The sequence below is a fragment of the Cydia amplana genome, chromosome 6 (genome assembly GCF_948474715.1).
Source record: "Cydia amplana chromosome 6, ilCydAmpl1.1, whole genome shotgun sequence".
NCBI lineage: Eukaryota > Metazoa > Arthropoda > Insecta > Lepidoptera > Tortricidae > Cydia > Cydia amplana.
In genome coordinates this window covers 11962405-11984072 of record NC_086074.1, presented here as the reverse complement: position 1 = coordinate 11984072, position 21668 = coordinate 11962405, and the positions used below count along the sequence as shown (strand labels likewise).

The following is a 21668-nucleotide window of genomic DNA, read 5'->3' as shown; positions in this document are numbered from 1 at the left end:
CGTTTAATAGAAAAAATATGTTCATTTCGCAATATTTGAAAGAACATTGGTAAAGTTATATCTTAAATCATAATAATAAAGTTGTTGTTACCTGAAGTTCAAGCAAGCAAACTGTAATAGCGCATAAAATATAATGTTTCATCGTTTAATGACTGACTGAACGTTTACGGTTAAAACATAAATTTTAACTTTGTAATGTAAATCGGTTAATGGCTTTAATTCAAGTAGGTAAATTAAGAGTTCGCAGCAAGCTCGGTTCTGTATACAAGCGTAGTTACGCTCTCATTTTAAACCGACTAGCTAGATTGTAATCAGTTTATGTAGCTTCAGATACCATAGTTAAAAAAATACAGCGAATATAAGTTTTTCATACAAAACTTGTTTTTGCTCTATTTCGTTTGGTATCTAAAATGGAGCTATATAAACTAATTACAGGACTAGATATTATTATACCTCATGTCATTGTATGTGCAAAGTTTTATTACAATCCAACACGTAGTTTTAGAATGAGAATGAAACTCCGTTTGTAAGGGAAGGTGAAATTCGGCCGAGCTTGCTGCGGACTCTTAAGAGGAGAAATGTTGGTCCTAGAAAGTTGTGAAAAAAATTGGTAATGTCATTATTTTATGGCCTTTTTAGGAACGCCTACTCTTTGCTTGCGAAAACGCATTATTCGCGATGTGTTATGGGGCGTGAATCATTTCTTTCCCTCATTCAATCCGCTGGTTCACTAAATAGAAAAGACAAATAATGTAAATAAACCAATTTACCTTCATTTCTTCGTAATCTCGCACTTTTTGTGGACAACTACGATTTTATCAAGAGTTTGTGTAGGTACGTAAACCTTATATTTATATCAATTACTTGTTAAAATACGTGTTTATTATTTAAAATAAAATTAAAACAACCAACCAACAAGTTTAAGTTTGATTATTTTATGAAATACCACTTTAGAATTGATCACGTCATGATAATATGGTTAGCTTAGGTTTGACTTTTTAAACAATTGTCACAACAGGTATATAGAGAGACATTTAAGATTATTTTGTTGAATATCAACTCACTAACGCGTTTTACATATGATTGTATTACCTACAGCTGACGTAATATTTAGCTGCAGTTTTTTTTATCAACAAATCAAGAAGTGTTTTGGTTAAACATTGGCCTCTACATCCATCAATCCCGAACTCTTATCCATCATGAGTTTATGACCACAAAATGTTGATGGATTGAACCCTGATGATTATTAACTAGGTAAACATGCCAATTTCAGCATATTATCACTTTCAAATTTAAGTATGGTTGATGGATGAAGTTGGTATTGTTTTTTTAATATTCCGTGTATTCCTTCATGCGCAATAACAAAACATTATATAGAGAGTTTTAAATTCATTTACTAGACAGCTATTCATATTCACATTCATCACGTACAAAAAATAAAGGGGTGTAAATATATCTCTGAAAATGTAACAAGGTAACATAACGTGTGTCGATCTAGACGAGGTCAGTCGAGCAGAGACAACAGCGAGCGGGGCGGGGACCGAGACGGGGGCGGGGGAATGCTACGGGGGAGCGCGGCGGCGGCGCGCGCGCCGGCCGCACAGCAGCCGCTGGAACGCGTGCCGGAACTCCGGGCTAAACACCGTGTAGATGACCGGGTTGAGCGTGGAGTTGAAGTAGCCCAGCCACAGCGAAAACGATGTCAGCACCGGGCTCACTTCGCAGTCGCTGCACGTCGGCATCAGGATGGCCAACACGAAGAACGGTAGCCAGCAGGCCACAAATGCGCCCGTTATTATTGCAAGAGTTTTCGCCGCTTTCCTTTCTCGTTTCGAGTCGGCGGCCTCTTTCGGCTTTCGCCGCACCAGCGTCGGGTAGTAGGCGGCGGCGACGGCCCCGTAGCCGGTGGTCGGTGGGTCTTGTTCGAGGCCGTTTACGCACGACTGCTTTTCTGGACTCGTGTTGTTTGATGATACATTAGTGAAACCGGTGGTGGTGGTTTCGGAAATAGTGGGCAGCGGTCGTCCTATAACGGCAACGACGGCAGCTGCGATTCCACCGCTGCCGCCGGCCGCGACGAGCGCCCCGCCCGCCGGCACGGGTGGCGGCCCTACGCCGCCGCGGGCCGTAGCTCCTCGTCGTCTGCGTATTCTCTTTCTAGCCGTTTGATATATTCGCCAATACAGTATTAATATAACCAGTACTGGCACATAGAACGAGGAGGCTGTTGCAAATATTTGATAGCCCACATCTTGACTAACGAGGCAACGTAGGTCTTCAGAAACCCGCCGGTTCCAGTCGGGGTCCTTCCAGCCCAGTAACGGTGCGATGCAGACCATGAAGCTGACGACCCACACACACGCGATCATGGCGCCTATTCGCTTCGCGGTGCGTGCATGAATGTAATCTATATTTGTCACAGCCCAATACCTATGAACAAAACAGCGAGTATTCATTAATGAGGTCCTTTTAAACAAAAACGAGAAATTTTTGGGTCTAACTTAGAAACGTGGGGAATGTAAAAAGTCTAAGTATAGAAAACATAATTATTTAAATGATTATCGTATTCTCCTGTAATAAATACCAAATTGAAACTGATTATACAATAGCTGTTAAGGCTTTTCTGTGCTTGGTAGGTCATAATAAGTTTCAAAATAATTTGGATTTGTGCTAACATAGTAATGCCTAAAGAAAGTAACGCAAAATAACAATTTGTAAGTTACCTGTCGAGAGCAATAGCGACAAGATGCAATATGGAGGCGGTGCAACAGAGGACATCGCCCGACGTCCACATGTCGCAGAGCTCGGGGCCCAGCGTCCAGCGCTGCGCCACCTCGTACACCGCGCCCAGCGGCATGACCAGGCAAGCCACCAGCAGGTCCGCCACCGCCAGCGAGAGGATCAGCTGGTTGGCCGCGCTGCGCAGGTGCCGCTCCAGCAGTATGGCGGCTATTACGAATACGTTACCTGAGAGACAAACAACAGAATGAGGTGTCATTGTTTTGTAAAGGTAGTTAAGCAGAGTCCAGGATATATATGCTACCTATTTAAAGTACCTCCCTACCCACATTTTAATAATAATTGTCATATACCTTTTAACCTGCCTATGTATATTATGTTACTATCAACCACATGTAATCAGGTAATCATTAAAATTTAAACATTATATTCATCCGCTTAACTTTAGTACTTATGTAGTTTGGCGCTTAAAAGTCTTTAAAAATATATTACAGATTATCAAATATCTACAACTATATTATAATATTATCCGAATGAAAATCATTTCCTTTATTTCGACACATTTTATACATTTATTTTCTTTCGTTTTATTTTAAGTAATGTTAACTTAAATGAAATAAAGAATTAGAAGTGTTACTAAGATTTTTAATCTAAAATATCTATTTTAGATGGTAAATTTAACGCAGCTTAGTTGGCTACTTCAAAGAAAACGATACAAAGTCTTCAAAACAATGAATTTTTATTACCCGTGCCAATCGATTAGTGATTTTAGTATAGCATCTATTTGTATGACAACAGATGATGAAATGTACATACCTACAACAGTAGCTAGAATGAGTAAGCCGAGAACAATAGCCTTGGCGGCGGCGCGCACGAGCGCCGCAGTGGAGTCGAAGGGCGCGGACGAATCCCACCAACTGGTGTTCGAGATCTCGGTGGCGTTCCATTCGGGAGCCCATTCCGTCGAGTTCCACGAGTGGTTGCTGGACCCCGGCAGCCGCAGGTACAGAGCCTCCCACTCCAGCAGGTAGTCTCCGTCCGCGCCCCCCATGTCCCCTCACCGAGACACCGCGCCACCTGCTGACAAATGTAACTCTAAATTTGTATAACAAATATCATTATACTTTTCGTTTGAGATAGTTCTGTATTTTTTAATAATTAGTAGGTATGATGAGAGAGAGGCCAAAAATTGTCAAGCATCTTGCGGCTAAATTGCGTGATATCAAAAACATGATCATGATTTTTGTCAAGGAAATCATCGCCCGCGCCAACGGTTTAACAGCAACCCTGATGCAGTCGCCATCTGAATGTAACCTTTACCAACAGCAATTGATGCAAATCTGCACAGAGCGCAGCCTTGTTATGAAGTATGTACTTGTGTGTGTAAAAAATAACTTCAATTATATTTAAACATTAATATGTGTACCTAGCTTATTTGTGTAGATGTGTACTTACTGCTTGTGTTGTATTTTCGGAGCAGGAGGCTCAATGCTCGGGCCACCATTGTTATTTCTAATTTATTTATTGCTTCCGTTCCAATCTGTAAAAGAGGTTTTATTGTAAAAATAAAACAGTTTTGGTAGTCCAAATCATTATGAGCGTCGTTATAAAGCATTGTTTAAAAAGGTATTTTTGTTTATACAATCTTTTATATAACAATTGGTGGGTGGGAACAGTTTTATATAAGCATTGCTTAATTTAGTTACAGCTTTAAAATTTGTCTAATACGCGTCAGTAGGATGCAGTCGTACATACGACATATACATATTAGAGATGCACCGGATATCCGGATATCAACTTGGTGAAGTTATAACAGTTTTCGATTTATGAGCACAGTAGGTACAGTCACCACACGGGATTGTTACGCCATTTAGGGTCCTAGCTAAATTGCTTTTTCATACTTACGCTATGGAATGTCCAATTTAGCTAGAATCCTAAATGGCCTAACAATCACGGAGCGTGACTGTACATTTGTTTTTCGCACAGACAAGACATCCTCTAGACTGAGCATAGTAACGCTACCCCCTCTGCCACAAATATACGGTAGTTTTACTCCATCTTCGAGTCAAAGTGTCAGAATCCCGTGCCGTGATTGGCCCGTGTCTTTGAACGGACCAATCACGGCACGGTATTCGCTCACCTCGTCCCCCGCACCCCAGTATTTTTGGCAGCATCATGAAATAATTGCTCTAAACTCAGTCTAGAGGATTCCTAGTCTATGGTTTTTCGTTACAAATTAGGTCAATAACATATTAAACTGCTTCAGTACATTAGGTACTCATTTATAAATTGACAGGCATGATGGAAAAACCTGAAACATTACACAAAATATACGTTATAAACTCGATTTAGTGCACTCCACTACATTCGTATACGTAAAATAAAATACGTTGGTCTGAAATGTATCCGCTCAAGTTTAATTAAATTCAAGCGTTTGATATTTCGGTATCATCTTGGGTCGTCCCATTCGTTTTTCGTCAAGTTCTTAAATTAGTCATAATCTGCTTTCGTCACTCATTCTACATTGAAAGCCACCGACGATTGTGACGAATGTAGAATGAGTGACGAAAGCAGAATAGGACTAATTTAAGAACTTGACGAAAAACGAATGGGACGACCCAAGATGATACCGATATTTCCGTTTACCGAACAAAACTTGTTCACCTCAATATTGAGAAATAAGAAAGAGTTGAGTAAAATAAGTGCTGTTACTACACATTAAAATGTTTAAGTGTTTCAGACTAAGGTTAGTCATGATCATTTGTGATACGTTTTGCTCTTAAATGGGCGTTTTTTTTTTGTTGTCCCCTACACTTTTTTTTTCAAATTTGGGATTTTTTATGTTATTTCTACTCAGAATCACGAGCTCTTTCTATCCTAATAGGAGAAAAAAAGTGTCCCAAGGTTATTATTAAGATCAAAAAATGTATGGAAATTTTGGGACACTTTTTTTCTCCTATTAGGATAGAAAGAGCTCGTGATTCTGAGTAGAAATAACATAAAAAATCCCAAATTTGAAAAAAAAGTGTCGGGGACAACAAAAAAAAAACGCCCAAATGTACTCGGTATGTCACTGGCAACAGAGGATTTTAAATTTACCGCAGAGTGTTAACTCTTGGGCATTAGCATGTCAAGCACTGCGACGTTTACCTTAATACATATATTAAAAATTTCGACTATTGTTAACTATTGACCTAAAGGTTTCAGTTAGGTCTTTTGATTAGGTACATTGCGTTGCGTCGTTTCATCGGTCGGCTGAATTGATGTAACTTCATTGGTCCGCAATGTAACTAAAATCGGATACGAGTTCCCGCGCCGCGCCGTATACGAGTTATACGAGTTAGCGTTGCTAGAAGTAAAGTGGGAAAAAGACGAAAGTAACTGTAAAACTTAGGTAATGATAACTTGAGGGTCGGATTAAGGGTTCTTTTCGCAACAGATGACAACAGAAATTATTCCAGAGATTGAAGGTGACATCCCATTTCCCACTTTATAGGTACGTGCATGCGTTCATGTATGTACCGACTGAGATCACGATCAGAACCTATTATGTTTTGAAAAATCTATGGATGAAGGCGAATGCCTCCAGTAATTTAAATGGCTCTTTTCCAGAATAAGGATGCCCATGCAATAATAAGTTTGCCGGATTAATTTAAACGTGAATTAATCTGTGTTTTTTTTAAACTTCATGGTGTTCATTGGCTCTTAGATACCGATTTTAATCAAAATATCTATCGAAATAGAATATGACTCTTATCAATTAGTAAAAATATGATACTCATAGATTACAATTAATGTAAACTATTATTCTGCTATGGTGTCATCAATCAGTATTAATTAATTACGCCCTCGAGGATACTAAACTGTTTGAATAAAAAAAAAAATATATGGATCTCATTTCTATCGTCGTTTCAAAACTAATCTCCAGAAATAAATATATCGTGCCTATTTGTTAACCTACCTTTACTAAACATTAACGAGGTTCTTCCCCGAAAATGTATTATGATTAACTTGAAAAATAATCCTTGTTTTCGTTAAATAAGCTCTATTTTTGTAATGAATGGCGTCAGTCAGTCGGGGCGAGGAAAATAATCGTGACTGTTAAATTCAGAGACTAATTAATTACCCATTCTGAATAAGCTGTACCTACACGTTTACTCTACCTATTTAAAGTATATAATGGGGTCAAGGTCGCCGTTTGATAAACAAGCGTTTACGAAGTTACAATAGTTACCAAGATAAATATTTTCGGAGGGAAGCTCGTATTGACATTCGCATACTCTATGACAGCATTGCCTTCAATATGTCAGTGACACGAACACTAATAAACTATGAATAGGAGGCCGATCCAGAATTTAATTTCTTGATCTAAAACTGTTACGGATTTGATTTGTCAGCTTTCATAAGTGATGTTACTGGACCAGAAATGCCACTTTTCACAGTTGATATATCTTATTTCGAAACAACATCTGTAGCTGAGTAAATTGTTTAAAAAATCGAGTATTCCATGGCTGGAACATCTTCGCAAACTAACTTCCAGAAATTTCTAAAGCGTTATTTTATTACCACCACCCATACGCACCACCACTAACACCAACCGTAAACATTTCCTAGTCACCGGTCCGTCGTATGTCTGATATTAACAATTTTAATTTAACAGATGGTTTCTTACAGTTTATTATTAAAGTGGCTCGCAGGTATGCCACGAAATCTCTACAGAATATTACTCTCTTGTTTTGCGGCAATTTTTCATTCCTTCCGGTCGAGATTATCATGAAATCTAATTACATCCTGTGAAAGTAAATAAAGCTGACAAGCAGTGCTTGAAGAAATGTATCTATTACTGTTACATTTAAGAAATTTAGCCTTATACCCACACATTAATAAATAAATAAATAATAAGTAATAACAAGAATATTGAGAGTGCACTATCCGCCACCAAACTGTCTTCAGTTTGGCGAAAATATTCTTTGAAATAAGTAAATAAATAAAAAATAGGCTGTGACAGACGGACAGCCAGACACACGAGTGATCCTATAAGGATTCCGTTCTTTCCTTTTGAGGTACAGAACCCTAAAAGTATCTGTTCTTTATATTTTTTAGAAACAATTATATATACCTAAACATATATTTACGTTTACCTCAACATGAGACACAACAAAATATAATAACTAGGTATATATAGGTACCTAAAACAGAGTTTCAAATTCACTTATTAACTTTCTAATAATAAACGAATATTTATAAAAAACAACGACTCGCTAATTGTGTCATGAAATTTCATTAGGTAGTGTTTGCGTTTTGCCGATATTAACTACCAGTCAGAAAATTAGCATGATTCAGAATGTTTACAATTTAAATCTCGTCGTAGCTTTGATGAAACATGTTTTCGCATCATGTGATAACGGCTGAATGGGTTTCATCTAGTGATCGTATTTGGCACATATCCCGCAATGAGTGCTAAGGTGACTTTTGCCCTACTATTTTCCGTAAAATACACAAAAATCAGCACTTGAACTCTAAAATAACACCCATAGTTATGAGTTCTGAAAAGTAAGAGAAAAACGGCTTTCACGGCTAGAAACCAATTTTGTGATTAATATATCAGTTTAAATAAAATTTTCAATATTATATTTAGGACGTTGAGGAAATGACTCGAATTTTTTGAAAAGTTATAACAAAGCGATTTATTCATTAATTAATTAATTTATTTGCAACCATGAATACACCGTTATATAAAGTACCTACACATGAACCCTAGGGGTATATAAGTTATAAATATTTATCCACTTGCCATATTGATCTCGCAAAGCAAAATGACAATTTTGCACAAGCTCCGGCCGGATCAATGCATGTCTATGATCCGGCCGCATCTTTTCTTCCGAGAGCGATGCCCATTGGCCCATATACCACCGCCGCCGCCGCTCCGTGCCATTAAAGGCAGCACTGTCTGAGATTGCCTATTTGATTTATGTATTTTATTTACAGTAATCAGACAACTGACGACCGGTCTGGCCTAGTGGGTAGTGACCCTGCCTGTGAAGCCGCGGTTCTGGGTTCGAATCCACAGATATTTGTTCCTGAGTCATGGTTGTTTTCTATGCTGTATTTAAGTACTCGTAATTGTATATTATATATATCGTTGCTGAGTACCCACAACACAAGCTTTCTTGAGCTTACCGTGGGGCTTAGTCAATTTGTGTAATAATGTCCTATAATATTTATTATTTATTATTATTATAACTAAGTTAGAAATTAAGTTATTACTTACCTATTATCATCATTATTATCATGGGAACAAAAAAAAACAAATGTTGATCTTAAAACTTATATAAAAAAAAACAATACAATGAGATCAAGCCTATTAATGAATATTTGTTATATTAATGATTTTTTAAACGATTAATAAAAGGAGGAGGTTGTAATTCGACAGTATTTTTTGTATGTTTATTACTCCGTAATTTCTGAACCGGTTCGGAATATTATTGGTTCTGTTTTTGACAAAATCCAGTTCTGATAAGATGATGAAGAATTGATCCATGAAGAATTGAGAAAACTCCTTATTATTCATAAAAAGATAACCGACTTCACAACATATAACATTGAAATGAAATCGGTGCGGTTTATTGATTACTAGCTGTTGCCCGCGACTTCGTACGCGTGGATTTGTATATTGGTGGTTATATATTCTACATTAGCTTAGAACATTGTGCAGCAAGTGATTGCGGTAGGACGGTTAATCATTTGTTAATTATTAATATTATACAACGCATGAGACTTTGTCTTTCACAACCTACGAAGTTTCAAGCCCCTAACTGAATAAAATTGTCCTCGATATAATCCCTCTAAACCCCCTTAGAAGATTTTCATGTCCTCTATTTAATAAAACCTACTACCTAACTACCTATTTACGAAGTTTGAAGTTCCTAGCTTTAAATAAAATTTGAACCCTATACAAACTTTCAACCCCTTTTTAATCATTTTAGGGGATGATTTTTTAAAAGCTGAAATTATTTTTCTTGTATTCTAATAATATTCCTTTATACAACGATTCAAGTCCCGCACTCAAAAAAATGTTTGGCCTCCAAACAAATTTTCAACCCCTTTTTCACCACCTCGGGGGATGAATTATCAAAATCTCTGAAATTAGTTTTCTTCTCTTTTGATAAAATACATTTTTACGAAGTTTCAAGTTTGTAGCTTTAAATAAAATTTAAACCCTATACAAACTTTCAACCCCCTGTTTTAACCCTGTTAGAGGATGAATTTTACAAAACGCTAAAATAACTTTTCCTGTCTTCTAATAATATCCTCAAATAGAAAGATTCAAGTCACGCGTTCGAAAAAATGTTTGATATTCATACAAACTTCCAACCCCTTTTTCACCACCTTAGGGGATGAATTTTCAAAAACGCTGAAATTAGTTTTCTTGTATCTTAATTTAATACCTTTTTGCAAAGTTTCAAGTTCCTAGCTTAAAATAAAATTTGCACCCTAAGACGAACTTTCATCCTCTTTTTATCCCCCTTAGGGGTTGAATTTCCAAAAAATAGCAATTACTTTCTTGTAATCGGCTATTATGGCTTTCTAAGAAGTTTCAAAGCATTTGTAATGGATTAAAACTTTCAACCCCTTTTTAATCCTGTTGGGGGATGAATTTTACAAAACGCTGAAATTATTTTTCCTGTATTTTAATAATATCCCGAAATACAAAGATTCAAGTCCCGCGTTCGAAAAAATGTTTGATATCCATACAAACTTTCAACCCCCTTTTTACCACCTTAGGGGATGATAATTCAAAAACGCTGAAATGAGTTTTCTTGTATTTTAATAACATATATTTTTACGAAGTTTCAAGTTCCTAACTTAAAATAAAATTTGAACTCCATACAAACTTTCATCCCCCTTTTAACCCTTTTAGGGGATGAATTTTACAAAACCCTGAAATAACTTTTCCTGTCTTCTAATAATATCCCCAAATACAAAGATTCAAGTCCCGCACTCTCAAAAATATTTGATCTCCGTACAAACTTTCAACCCCGTTTTTACCACCTCGGGGGAAGAAGTTTTAAAAACGCTGAAATTAGTTTTCTTGTTTTTTTAATTAATTACCTTTATACGAAGTTTTAAGGTCCTAGCTTAAAATAAAATTTGCACCCCAGGACAAAGTTTCATCTCCTTTTTTACCCCCTTAGGGGTTGAATTACCTAAAACGTCGCAATTCCTGTTTTTTGTCATCGGCTATTATGTCTTTCTAAGAAGTTTCAAAGCATTTTTAATGGATTCAAACTTTCAACCCCTTTTTAACCCTGTTAGGGGATGAATTTTCAAAAACGCTGAAATTACTTTTCCCATCTTATAATAATATCCCCATATACAAAGTTTCAAGTCCAACACTCACAAAAATATTTGATCTCCATACAAACTTTCAACCCCTTTTTCACCACCTTGGGGGATGAATTTTCAAAAACGCTGAAATTACTTTTCCCGTCTTATAATAATATCCCCATATACAAAGTTTCAAGTCCAACACTCTCAAAAATATTTGATCTCCATACAAACTTTCAACCCCTTTTTCACCACCTTGGGGGATGAATTTTCGAAAACGCAGAAATTAGTTTTCTTGTTTTTTAATTTAGTACCTTTTTACGAAGTTTCAAGGTCCTAGCTTAAAATAAAATTTGCACCCCAGGACAAAGTTTCATCCCCTTTTTTACCCCCTTAGGGGTTGAATTACCTAAAACGTCGCAATTCCTTTTTTTTGTCATCGGCTATTATGTCTTTCTAAGAAGTTTCAAAGCATTTGTAATGGGTTCAAACTTTCAACCCCTTTTTAACCCTGTTAGGGGATGAATTTTCAAAAACGCTGAAATTACTTTTCCCGTCTTATAATAATATCTCCATATACAAAGTTTCAAGTCCAACACTCCCAAAAATATTTGATATCCATACAAACTTTCAACCCCTTTTTCACCACCTTGGGGGATGAATTTTCGAAAACGTAGAAATTAGTTTTCTTGTTTTTTAATATAGTACATTTTTACAAAGTTTTAAATTCCTAGCTTAAAATAAAACTTGCACCCCATACAACCTTTCATCCCCTTTTTAACCCCCTTAGGGGTTGAATTTTTCAAAATCGCTTCTTATCTCTTGTACACTTTATAAATTCAACCTAGTGTGCAAATTTCAACTTTCTAGCTTTTGTAGTTTCGGCTCTGCGTTGATGAATCAGTCAGTCAGTCAGTCAGTCAGTCAGTCAGTCAGGACACTTGCATTTATATATATAGATGACCATTTGACATTTATATGCGTGCGTGACAATTATATGGTAGGTAAGTACATTTATATGTGTGCGTGACAATTATATGGTAGGTAAGTACATTTATTCTTTCTTTCATTATGAAAATGGATAGCTAAATAAGGAAACTACTGATCTGTTTTTAATGGAATACTGAACAATACATCAATTCAGTACGGACAGGCAACTCGCAGCTCAATAATGATTTAGGCAATTATCGAAACTACGTTGGAGTATTTTCAATGTTTAGGTAACATACAATTAGGTTTTACTACAAATATTTAGGGTCACAAATATTTTATTTAGTATTAGGAAAATGATTAAATAGCTCCTTAAGTCATTAGCCTAGACAGGCCTTAGCCAAATATATCAGATACGTATTTGTTATCATTGGAGTAGGTCTAGAAGAGAAAGAGATGCGTCTTTGTTATCATTTGAGTACCTAAAGTAAGGACCCTAATTACGAAGAATTTCGTACATTGACAGCAGCATTATGATACTTCGTGCGGTCGGTAAAAATAGAAATAGGCGTGAAATTATTTACTCTACTTTAGATGTGTAAATATGACGACAAATTAATATTAGACTTCAGATGATTCAATCTATCAGATGCTGACTGTATACATATAGGTATTGTAATAGAATTCATATTACAAACATAGTGCTAGTAGAATTGAGCCTGTATGGATTCAGTTTTACGAATTTTATGTAGTATCTGAATTCGCGGGACGAGTAAATTAACACATGTAAAATCAATGACATGAATAATCAAAACAGAAACACATCAACGAACTGTTACCTAACTAGATAATACACAGCTACATATTGTAATTTATTGTCCCGGTAATGAGTGGGTTTGCGGTCGTAAATCTAGCTGGATAGACCGCGATATTAGCGAGGTCGTGTGCGGATGACTGCTCGAACGATTCACTCCCCGTTTAAGTGACTGGGTGCTTCTGACGGAAGCTATAAGATTAAGCTATTATAACTATTATACGATAATTTTTTTTTATAAAAAACCATCTACTTACAAAAATTACATAATTTGCATAAGCTGATAATTATCTACTCTTCAAACTACTGTATCGATTATTTATTTATAATATAACACACCTGTTTTTGTGTCGGGGGTTAAAAATAAGTAGTTCATTAAACCGAGTGGCGTTGGTGGCGGTAAGGCGACTGGCGATTGACTATATTCTCTCGCGCAAGAAATGTACCTACATGTAGTTGTATACGTACGATAATAAGTTACTTAGTATTGTATGGCTAACAATAAGTAAATAATGAATAAATACTTTACATTAATTTAATAACTTATCTGCGTCTACATAATATTTTACAAGATACAATGCTTTTGTTGAAATATAAATTTTATTACGCAACATCGAGAGACATATCCTGAATTAATGATCCAGCCCTTATAAAGAATTCAGTGAATTCAGTACGTGGCAAACGTGCCATCGCAGCCTATCGTTTGTTTATGAGTTCACCAAATGCCACCTTTTTATAATGTCACATCTCGTTAGAGCGAAAAAATGACGAAGGTGAAGCTTAATAGGTACCTACCTACGGAAGTGTTCTCCGCGTGGTATTTTTCATTATAATCGCAGGTGAAAATATTTTATATTACATTAAGCTCAATGAAATGAAACTGAATTGACATGAGCGTTGGCATATAAAAGCAGGATGATTTAGTACAAAATTGACATATTCGCATTAAGTAGATTGGAATTATTTTAGCAACGCAACAGCGCTGTCTTACGCAGAAATAAATGTGCGCTTTTGTAATATATTGTAGACGTCTGGCGTATCATGTTTTCTATCCTGACGATGTAATACTACTTGATATCTTCTTATGATGTGGTATATGTATACAATTTCATTCAACAAAGTCTTCTGCTTAATTGTGACGGCAAAACTAAAACGTTGGACGTACACGATAAATTGTAGAAACGACAAACGTGTGCTCTCATTGCAACGATTAATCATATTGTATTCATGTTAGATTTATACTAGATTGAAACAAATTAAATGTAGTCCGTAGGTGCGCTAGGTTTATCTATTATTGCAAAGCCTGCATGTGGCCGTCGGCCGCCAGACGCTTGCAGCTGACAATTCTATTTTCTGCCCGCTTTGTTGCTTATTAATTTAAGATATATGTTTACATCATAAGCTATACTGATATCTGAAATGTCCAGTCCAATTCTTGATTTATTGTCAGTAGGGGAATGCTTACCGGTGGCAAACCTATATATATCATACATCTATGTACAATGAGGAAGGTTTACCATATTTGGAACTGTTTATCATATTAAACAATTCCTCGATATTTATATCTTATAAAGTTTAACTAACCAAATATTGCCCACTCGGCTTATGTGCCCATTTTCGTGACCCGGAAGTCAAACGAAAGATATCGCTTCCTATTGCCTCATTTTAATGTTTGCTTTGTTTTGTTAAAATATTTTCATTTTTGGTGCTTAAGAAAAGCTCGCCAAAAGAAGATTACTCGTTTTACCTATGTACTTATGACTTGAGCTTACCTATTTACATATAATACGTCAATTTGAGTAAAATTAGAGAAACGAAAACGTTACTCTTTAGGTAATTAATTTCTTGAAATGAATCAAAACACGACAAAGATCTTGTTTTTGATTTCATATAATTATTAAATCGAGCTTACCCTTTGTCAATTGGTAATCGGCTGAACAAATAGCCAGAGAGATTTGAAATTAAATTCTCGTTCTATCAAATTTTTATTGCCAGAGTGGCCGATCAACATTTTGCTACAAAAAGACGATTCTTGTGAGCGCCGTAAGCAAGGATAAAGTTTTTGTTATCCCACCTTTATCTTCTTCAGCTTTTTTAGTCGTAGTTTGAACTAAAAGTATCGGTCTAAGTATGCAATTTATTATATAATTAATTTATTCAAGCTAGTGACAGAACGATAGGTGTTCATGTCGATAACTTTACCTATGTACCTACCTATGCACATATATAGAGTAAGTTTGAGTATTTCAGGATAACTAAGTAGAATTACTCGGTAACCGTTTTAGGTTTTTACGTTCAGGCAGAACAGCAACGGATAAAATTTATGAAATGGTTCTAGTTTAACTAAGAGGAATATGACATCGTACCTAATAAATACGAATAAAACTTCACGACTTATGGTTGTAAAACAAAGTATACGTGTCTACGTGAAGCACGAATTTAAATTTAGCAACAGAATTTAGTGAATTGTTCTTGTGAAATGCCTTGAGGGCAACTTTGTAGGCTTCTTACGTGTACAACTTTCGGAAAACTTTTAAAGTTTGTTGATAATTTTTGCATACTAATATATATTTTCATAAAATGAATTTAATATTTATTTATTCAATGTCCAGCGCGATGTTTCTTTCAGGAAACAGAAAATGAGAATTTTACAGTTGTTCCACATTAAATATATCTAACTGAAACTGAAGTCCTTTTACGATCTATTCTATTTAGTTACATACTCGTAAGATTGAGGCAGCGTGATTGCATAAAATGAGGCATCTTATCTCGTACATCAGAGCTTTGTCAAGACTAGACGTTCTATTTCTGAGTTACCTAGCCGTTACACGAGGCTTCATTGAAGGAAATGCAATCTGAGACGCGCTCCCTATCCGCTTGGTTATCGTATCTCATGAAAGAGTTCTATTCAATCGCACACAATAGCAAGATCGATAACATACCTTAAGGTTGGTAATGATTGTAGACTTTTATTGGTATTTCATCTTTTGATCTTTTGAACACACTATCGCTTTTAAAGGAATCCAGGAATACTTCTTTTATTTTTTTGTCAAACTTTCAGCATCGCAAGTTCTCGGTAAATGTAGGTATTTTCTATACGGACAAGATCCATTTTATATGTATCTATGTGTTTAGCAATATGTTAGGTTATTACCGCATCGTGGCTTCTTGGACGGCTATTGTTTGCACTTCGACTAGAGTCAACAATTTCGATTGAATTTTCGTTGCCATCGTAATATTGGAGCGGGCTACGATGTGATATCATAGATGTGAACGCTTCGAGCAGTCACGTCCCCGCAACGTCTTGGAAGCTTAGGTCAGCTTGGAGTTAGCACATTGGCAGTAGTGTAAATATAGGTACTTAGCGCGCGTCGCTGCCGAGAGCTAAATTGCTCCCACGTGACGTACAGTAACTAGGTATCTATACAATTCGAATTTCTATTACTGGAAATGATGCTTTTTCAAGATATGACATTTTATAAATAATATGAAATCTTGAGAATTTAACTAAAATGCAATTCAACTTAAAGTGATCATAAAGTTCATTCGATTGTAAAATTGCGTAAACAGTTTGAAAGTTCATAGTTTCCTTATCAATTACTAACCTAAAACCGTTTCTAACGTTCTGATTTTTTAAATTTGTCGCAGAAAACCTAGGTATAGAGCCGCCTTACAGACAACGGCATTTTCTCAAACATGCTATGAAATGTCGTCGCTCCGGGCGTTATATCAGGCTTCGAAGTATCACGTTTAGGGCGGAGCAACTCCAGAGAACTGTAAAGGAATTTCATACGAAATTGAAGGCCTAGGCCGGGAAGTAATTTTTTTTTAATTCTAATGTAAACATGGGGTCTGTGTCCATGAACAGACTAAACAGCCGAATTATATATTTTTTTATATTTTTAGTGAATGAATGGTTATCGGACCAAAATATCCGTGTTAACGCCTGTTATACACGAACGTACTGATATTAAGAATACGAATCTGTATGATTCAATGTGTTGATGAATAAATTTAAAATCTTGTCTATACATAAGTCACCAGAGACCATAGACAATATTTAAAATCCTCTGCATTTATTTTATTTTATTGAAATAGAGATTCTTGTTATCAGGTTGTGTATAATGGCCCTAATAGGGTCTATTCGAACACTACACACGCGAAATACGGACGACTTCCGTAAAAAAAAAGTCATGGCAGGATTGGAAGGAAAATTAAAAAACTTTTGTCGTGTAGCTATATGTGGTTGATATTTATAATTTGTTTTTTTGAGTGGTGATTTTTTTTATTTCATTGCATATGTTTGAGAAAAGCACTATACATGCCTAGCCGTGAAAAGGTCTTGCCGACTTCGTATCACTATCCGGCCTCCCTACGGTCGGCCGTCTATACCTACTCACCCGGCAAGCCCTTCTTTCCCGGCGTCTGCAGTAATGTACTATTATTTCGAATATTTGCCGCTTTGCACAACCATTTAAAAGCTGATACGACTCTGAAACGAAGGACCAATTGCCAAACAATATCATAAATGTATTTACGCCATGTAATGTCCCCTAGAGCCCCTGCCCGACGGACAAATGACATTTCCAGCCGTTTCAATAGTAAATGACAAATACGAGACAAACAACCCATTGTACTGAGCACAATAGGTAAACGTAAATCTTGAATGAAGCGTCCTGCCTGCTGTTTTAGCTTCAACCTTAACTAGATGAACTTTGGTATGGCTATGCTACGTTTATAATTATAACGTTCTTAAGTAGGTAAATACCTTTAAAAGTGCTTGCTTAAAACATAATATATTATATCCTACAATAAGTACAGACAGTACCCACTTATAACTATAGTAAGTTCAGTGTAACATACATAGGTATGTAAGAATAAATATATTACTCTCCTCTTCTAGGGCGGTAATGTTAAAATATACACAAAAACTGCAAAAATCTTTAACAAAAAATCTAGTAAGTATTTCAATAAATCCCATCGGAAACGCGACTGTTCAATTAGTTATTAGAGGAATATACTTACAGAGGTTCCAAAAAAATTTGAGGAATATACAGAGGTTACTATATGTTTCCGTTTTAAATACTAGAATGAACGCAATATTGGTGAGTAGCCTATGCAAAAAGTAAAGTCAGTTCTGCAATATTAAAATACCCGGGGAGTGTGCTCAAGAGCTACACGAGCTTATTCCACCGTCCCTATTCTACCATCGGACTTTTAGACGCACGGCCGGTTTCCATCCTTACGTACTTGGTAGATATTCCACGAATCCGCACGAAGCGCTTTGCTTCCTCTTTCCTTATGCGCACTGCCAAGGAATGGAATTCCTTGCCGGCGTCTATATTTCCGAGCTCATATAACCCGGCAACCTTCAAATCAAGGGTGAACAGGCACCTTCTGGGCAGACTCGCTCCATCGTAGGCCACGTCTTCGCCTCGGCTAGTCTGTGGCCATGAGTAAGCCCATTTTTAATAAAAAAAAAAAAGATTATGCGTGAATTCCGTGCCGCAGACAGCGAGCCGCGACAGGGTATGTATAAAAGCCATAAAAGGCCTGTTGAGCAACAAAAGACCCGATTGAAAACCAATAAAATCCGAAGCTTGATACATTCGAATAGTGAGATTCAATATAGCACATCGAAGCGACAGCCGCCTGTTAAATACAGAACGCATTTGCTCGATATCTCCAATAAATCCAAAAAACCACTGAAAGGGTTTTTATATTTCAACGCGATTAAAATGGGATAAAATCTGTCCACTTCGTGGCGTTAGCTGCGGTTTAATACTACTGTTGATATTTAATAATTCTACAAACTATTATTATTTCGATTTCGCAATTCAACAACTACTCGTACCAGTCGTACCTAACTGTATGTGCCTACAGGAAACTTTACTAACCTGATGGTTTATTTTAACGGACACTATTAGATTTGATATACGGTTCTTATGATCACTAACCACTTATAACTACAGCTATTTCTAAAAACTTCAAGATTTTATAAATGGTCTAATTGCAATGAAAAATACAAGATTTTTCAGGAAAATACGTTTTTGTCTGTGACGCTTATGAGCTAAGAACATAATGAGCCCTTATTGAAATGGGTTTTATTCACGCCTCAGACACTAAAAATATAAGTTTTAGTGCGCTATTAATCTCGGTGGATAGGATGCCCACTGGGCTTTTATGGTGGTAATTTAAGCCATCGGTTGTTCGTTCAGGGAGGCTGCGATGTCGTCACGTCCGGGGTGGCATAGCGTTCGCAAGGAAAGCTATAATAGGTAGATACCCTACATACTTTAATATTAAGCTAATATTATTAATTAAAAATCTATTAAAAAAAAATCATAGCTATTTATTATTTATTGCAATAATTTGTACTTAGTAGGTACAAATTATACAACATTTTTTTAAACCGTAAAACGTGCCTACTTTGCTCCTTGGTGAGTAACTATGCCTTATCGTTTATTATATCCAACCATGATATTTCTATATTATTATTTATATACTCAGATAAACGAAATTGTATATAATTTTTGAATTGCTACTTTAGTCATAAAATTAACATCTCATGTGACATATATATTTCATCGGTAAATCAACTTTATGAAATGAAAAACGAAGCTTTGAATACGGGGCACAACATACTCATTGTTGGGGGTATTTTTGCTCCTACCTATAGTTCACTTAGAGGTGCAAAGTCACCCCATTGTGCGCCAAATTAATAGACGGGGGTCTATTAATTTGGCGCACAATGGGGTGACTTTGCACCTCAGCAAAAATACGGGGCACAACATACTCATTGTTGGGGGTATTTTTGCTCCTACCTATAGTTAACTTAGAGGTGCAAAGTCACCCCATTGTGCCCCAAATTAATAGACGGGGGTCTATTAATTTGGCGCACAATGGGGTGACTTTGCACCTCAGCAAAAATACCCCCAACAATGAGTATGTTGTGCCCCGTATTCAAAGCTTCGTTTTTCATTTCATAAAGTTGATTTACCGATGAAATATGTCACATGAGATGTTCTTCTTCATATTCAATTTGTCTAAATATTTAAATGAGGAACAGTTTAAAAAATATTCAAGATTTCCTTAAAGTGGAGCCAATTTTGGAGCAAAGTAGGCACGTTTTACGGAACCTCGTATTATAGAGAGGTTCACTGATATAGGACCTATATTTTGATGGTATAAAAATAATTATCAGGACTCATTGAGTAATTTCTACAAATAACTGAACTTAAGTAATAAAGAAATAAATTTTTATCAATATCCTAAAACCGATTTTGTCGTTACAAACCGGCCTATTGGCCAATGTTACACATAGTTCGCAAGTCCCAATTTTAACATAAAAATTTTAATAACTAAATATTTCGTTACTGATACGCAAACATGTCTTAAAGAGTACTTACACAGGTTTTTAAAACTTTTTATTTCCTGAGTTCCATCCTCGTCCAGGTCCTCGTTATCCTGATGCTCTGTGGCCAAATCAAAGTTGTGTCTGTTAACCTTCCCAAAGTCAAGGAAAGAGGTCTCCCGAATGCCATACCGCGAATCGATCCCCATTTTTTATACTCTGTAGGCACTTTAGTTAAGATAAATTACAAGCGTAACTTTACTGGCGGGCTATGTGAGATCATATAGCGTGACTGATATGGCTGTTTAAGAGTAAACTAGGGACAAAAATAGCCAAATACAAGTTGCCACTTTATTTAAAAAATATGTTAGGTACCGTAAAATACCCCGTTTAACGGTACCACATATTTTAGGGATAAGTAGGGAGAGAACTGACATTCAAACCTCGATAACATTTTATTTTTACATTTTATGCAAACTTAATTTTATTAATAAATGTTCCGGCCGTTTGTATTTTAGTTTTTCTATGATTTTAGGTAGTTCCATACAAATGTGATTATGGAGAATTGTTGGATCGTTTTTTTTTTATTATGAATTACTGTAGCTCCATTTGTAATATTTAAGAATACATTATTTAGGTAGCAGTAGCCTTTAAAAACCATCTCACCCCCCTGCCATCCCTTCTCTTCCCATTCATTACCCAACTGTCCTCACAATCCCTACTCACCCCATTTTACGGTATCTAATTATGATAAACTTTAATTTTCCTACCCATTTATGTTAGATTATTTTTCCCTTCCTTAGCTGATGGTTATCAATGTTATCATTATCAAGCATTTTTACAAAATGGATCTATATCTGAATCCCTAAAGTCTTTTCTCCTATCTTTGTATTCCCTAATATTGTTAAAGATAAAGATAAGATAAAAGATAGTTTATTCAAGTAGGCATAATTACAATGCGTTATGAACGTCAAATAAAGCTAGGTAGACCGGCTCCAACCCTACACCTCTGCCCCGAGAAGATTTAAATCCCCCCTCAATTGGAGGAGGGTATCCCATTATGGGACCGGCAACAAACTCGGCGGGACACATCTTTTCAAAAATAATTACATCTTATAATTAACATGCATTACGAGAAAATAAGGAAAAAAAATACAATTTAAATGTTTGTCATAATGATCAGTTGTCATAACACTAAAAAACCTTAATTTTGGTTCCCCTAATTATTGATTGCTTATCCTAATGTTATTAAGCTAATTTTCTTTTTTGCGAGGGTCGCAGTTCGAACCCTAACCTAACTCACTTTTGTGGCAGCAAGTTCTAAAACCTAACCATTTTTCAGAACCTTACATTATGAAAAATAATCGTTATGACAATTGATCGTTAGGACATGTGCCCATTAGGACAAACCAGTTAGGGCAAGTGACTTTAGGACAAACGTTGTTAGGGATTCAGAATGACACCCTTACAAAATTTACCAAAAATTTCATATTGTACAGCCAT

General features: G+C 36.1%; 1 protein-coding gene across 2 annotated transcripts; it reads right to left on the bottom strand.

Annotated features, from left to right (window-relative positions):
- Positions 1-1369: 1369 nt before the first annotated feature.
- On the bottom strand, positions 1370-4308 carry LOC134648948 (5-hydroxytryptamine receptor). 2 transcript variants are annotated; one of them, XM_063503603.1, is made up of 4 exons: positions 4195-4308; positions 3556-3819; positions 2724-2967; positions 1370-2430 (listed from the first exon to the last, which is right to left on the bottom strand). In XM_063503603.1, exons 2-4 carry the CDS (start codon positions 3788-3790, stop codon positions 1563-1565), a joined length of 1347 nt encoding a protein of 448 aa, XP_063359673.1. In that variant the 5' UTR covers positions 3791-3819; positions 4195-4308; the 3' UTR covers positions 1370-1562. The 2 variants fall into 2 exon arrangements, with proteins under 2 accessions (XP_063359673.1, XP_063359674.1); XM_063503604.1 differs by having other exon boundaries at positions 3556-3816; positions 4195-4302.
- Positions 4309-21668: the final 17360 nt, after the last annotated feature.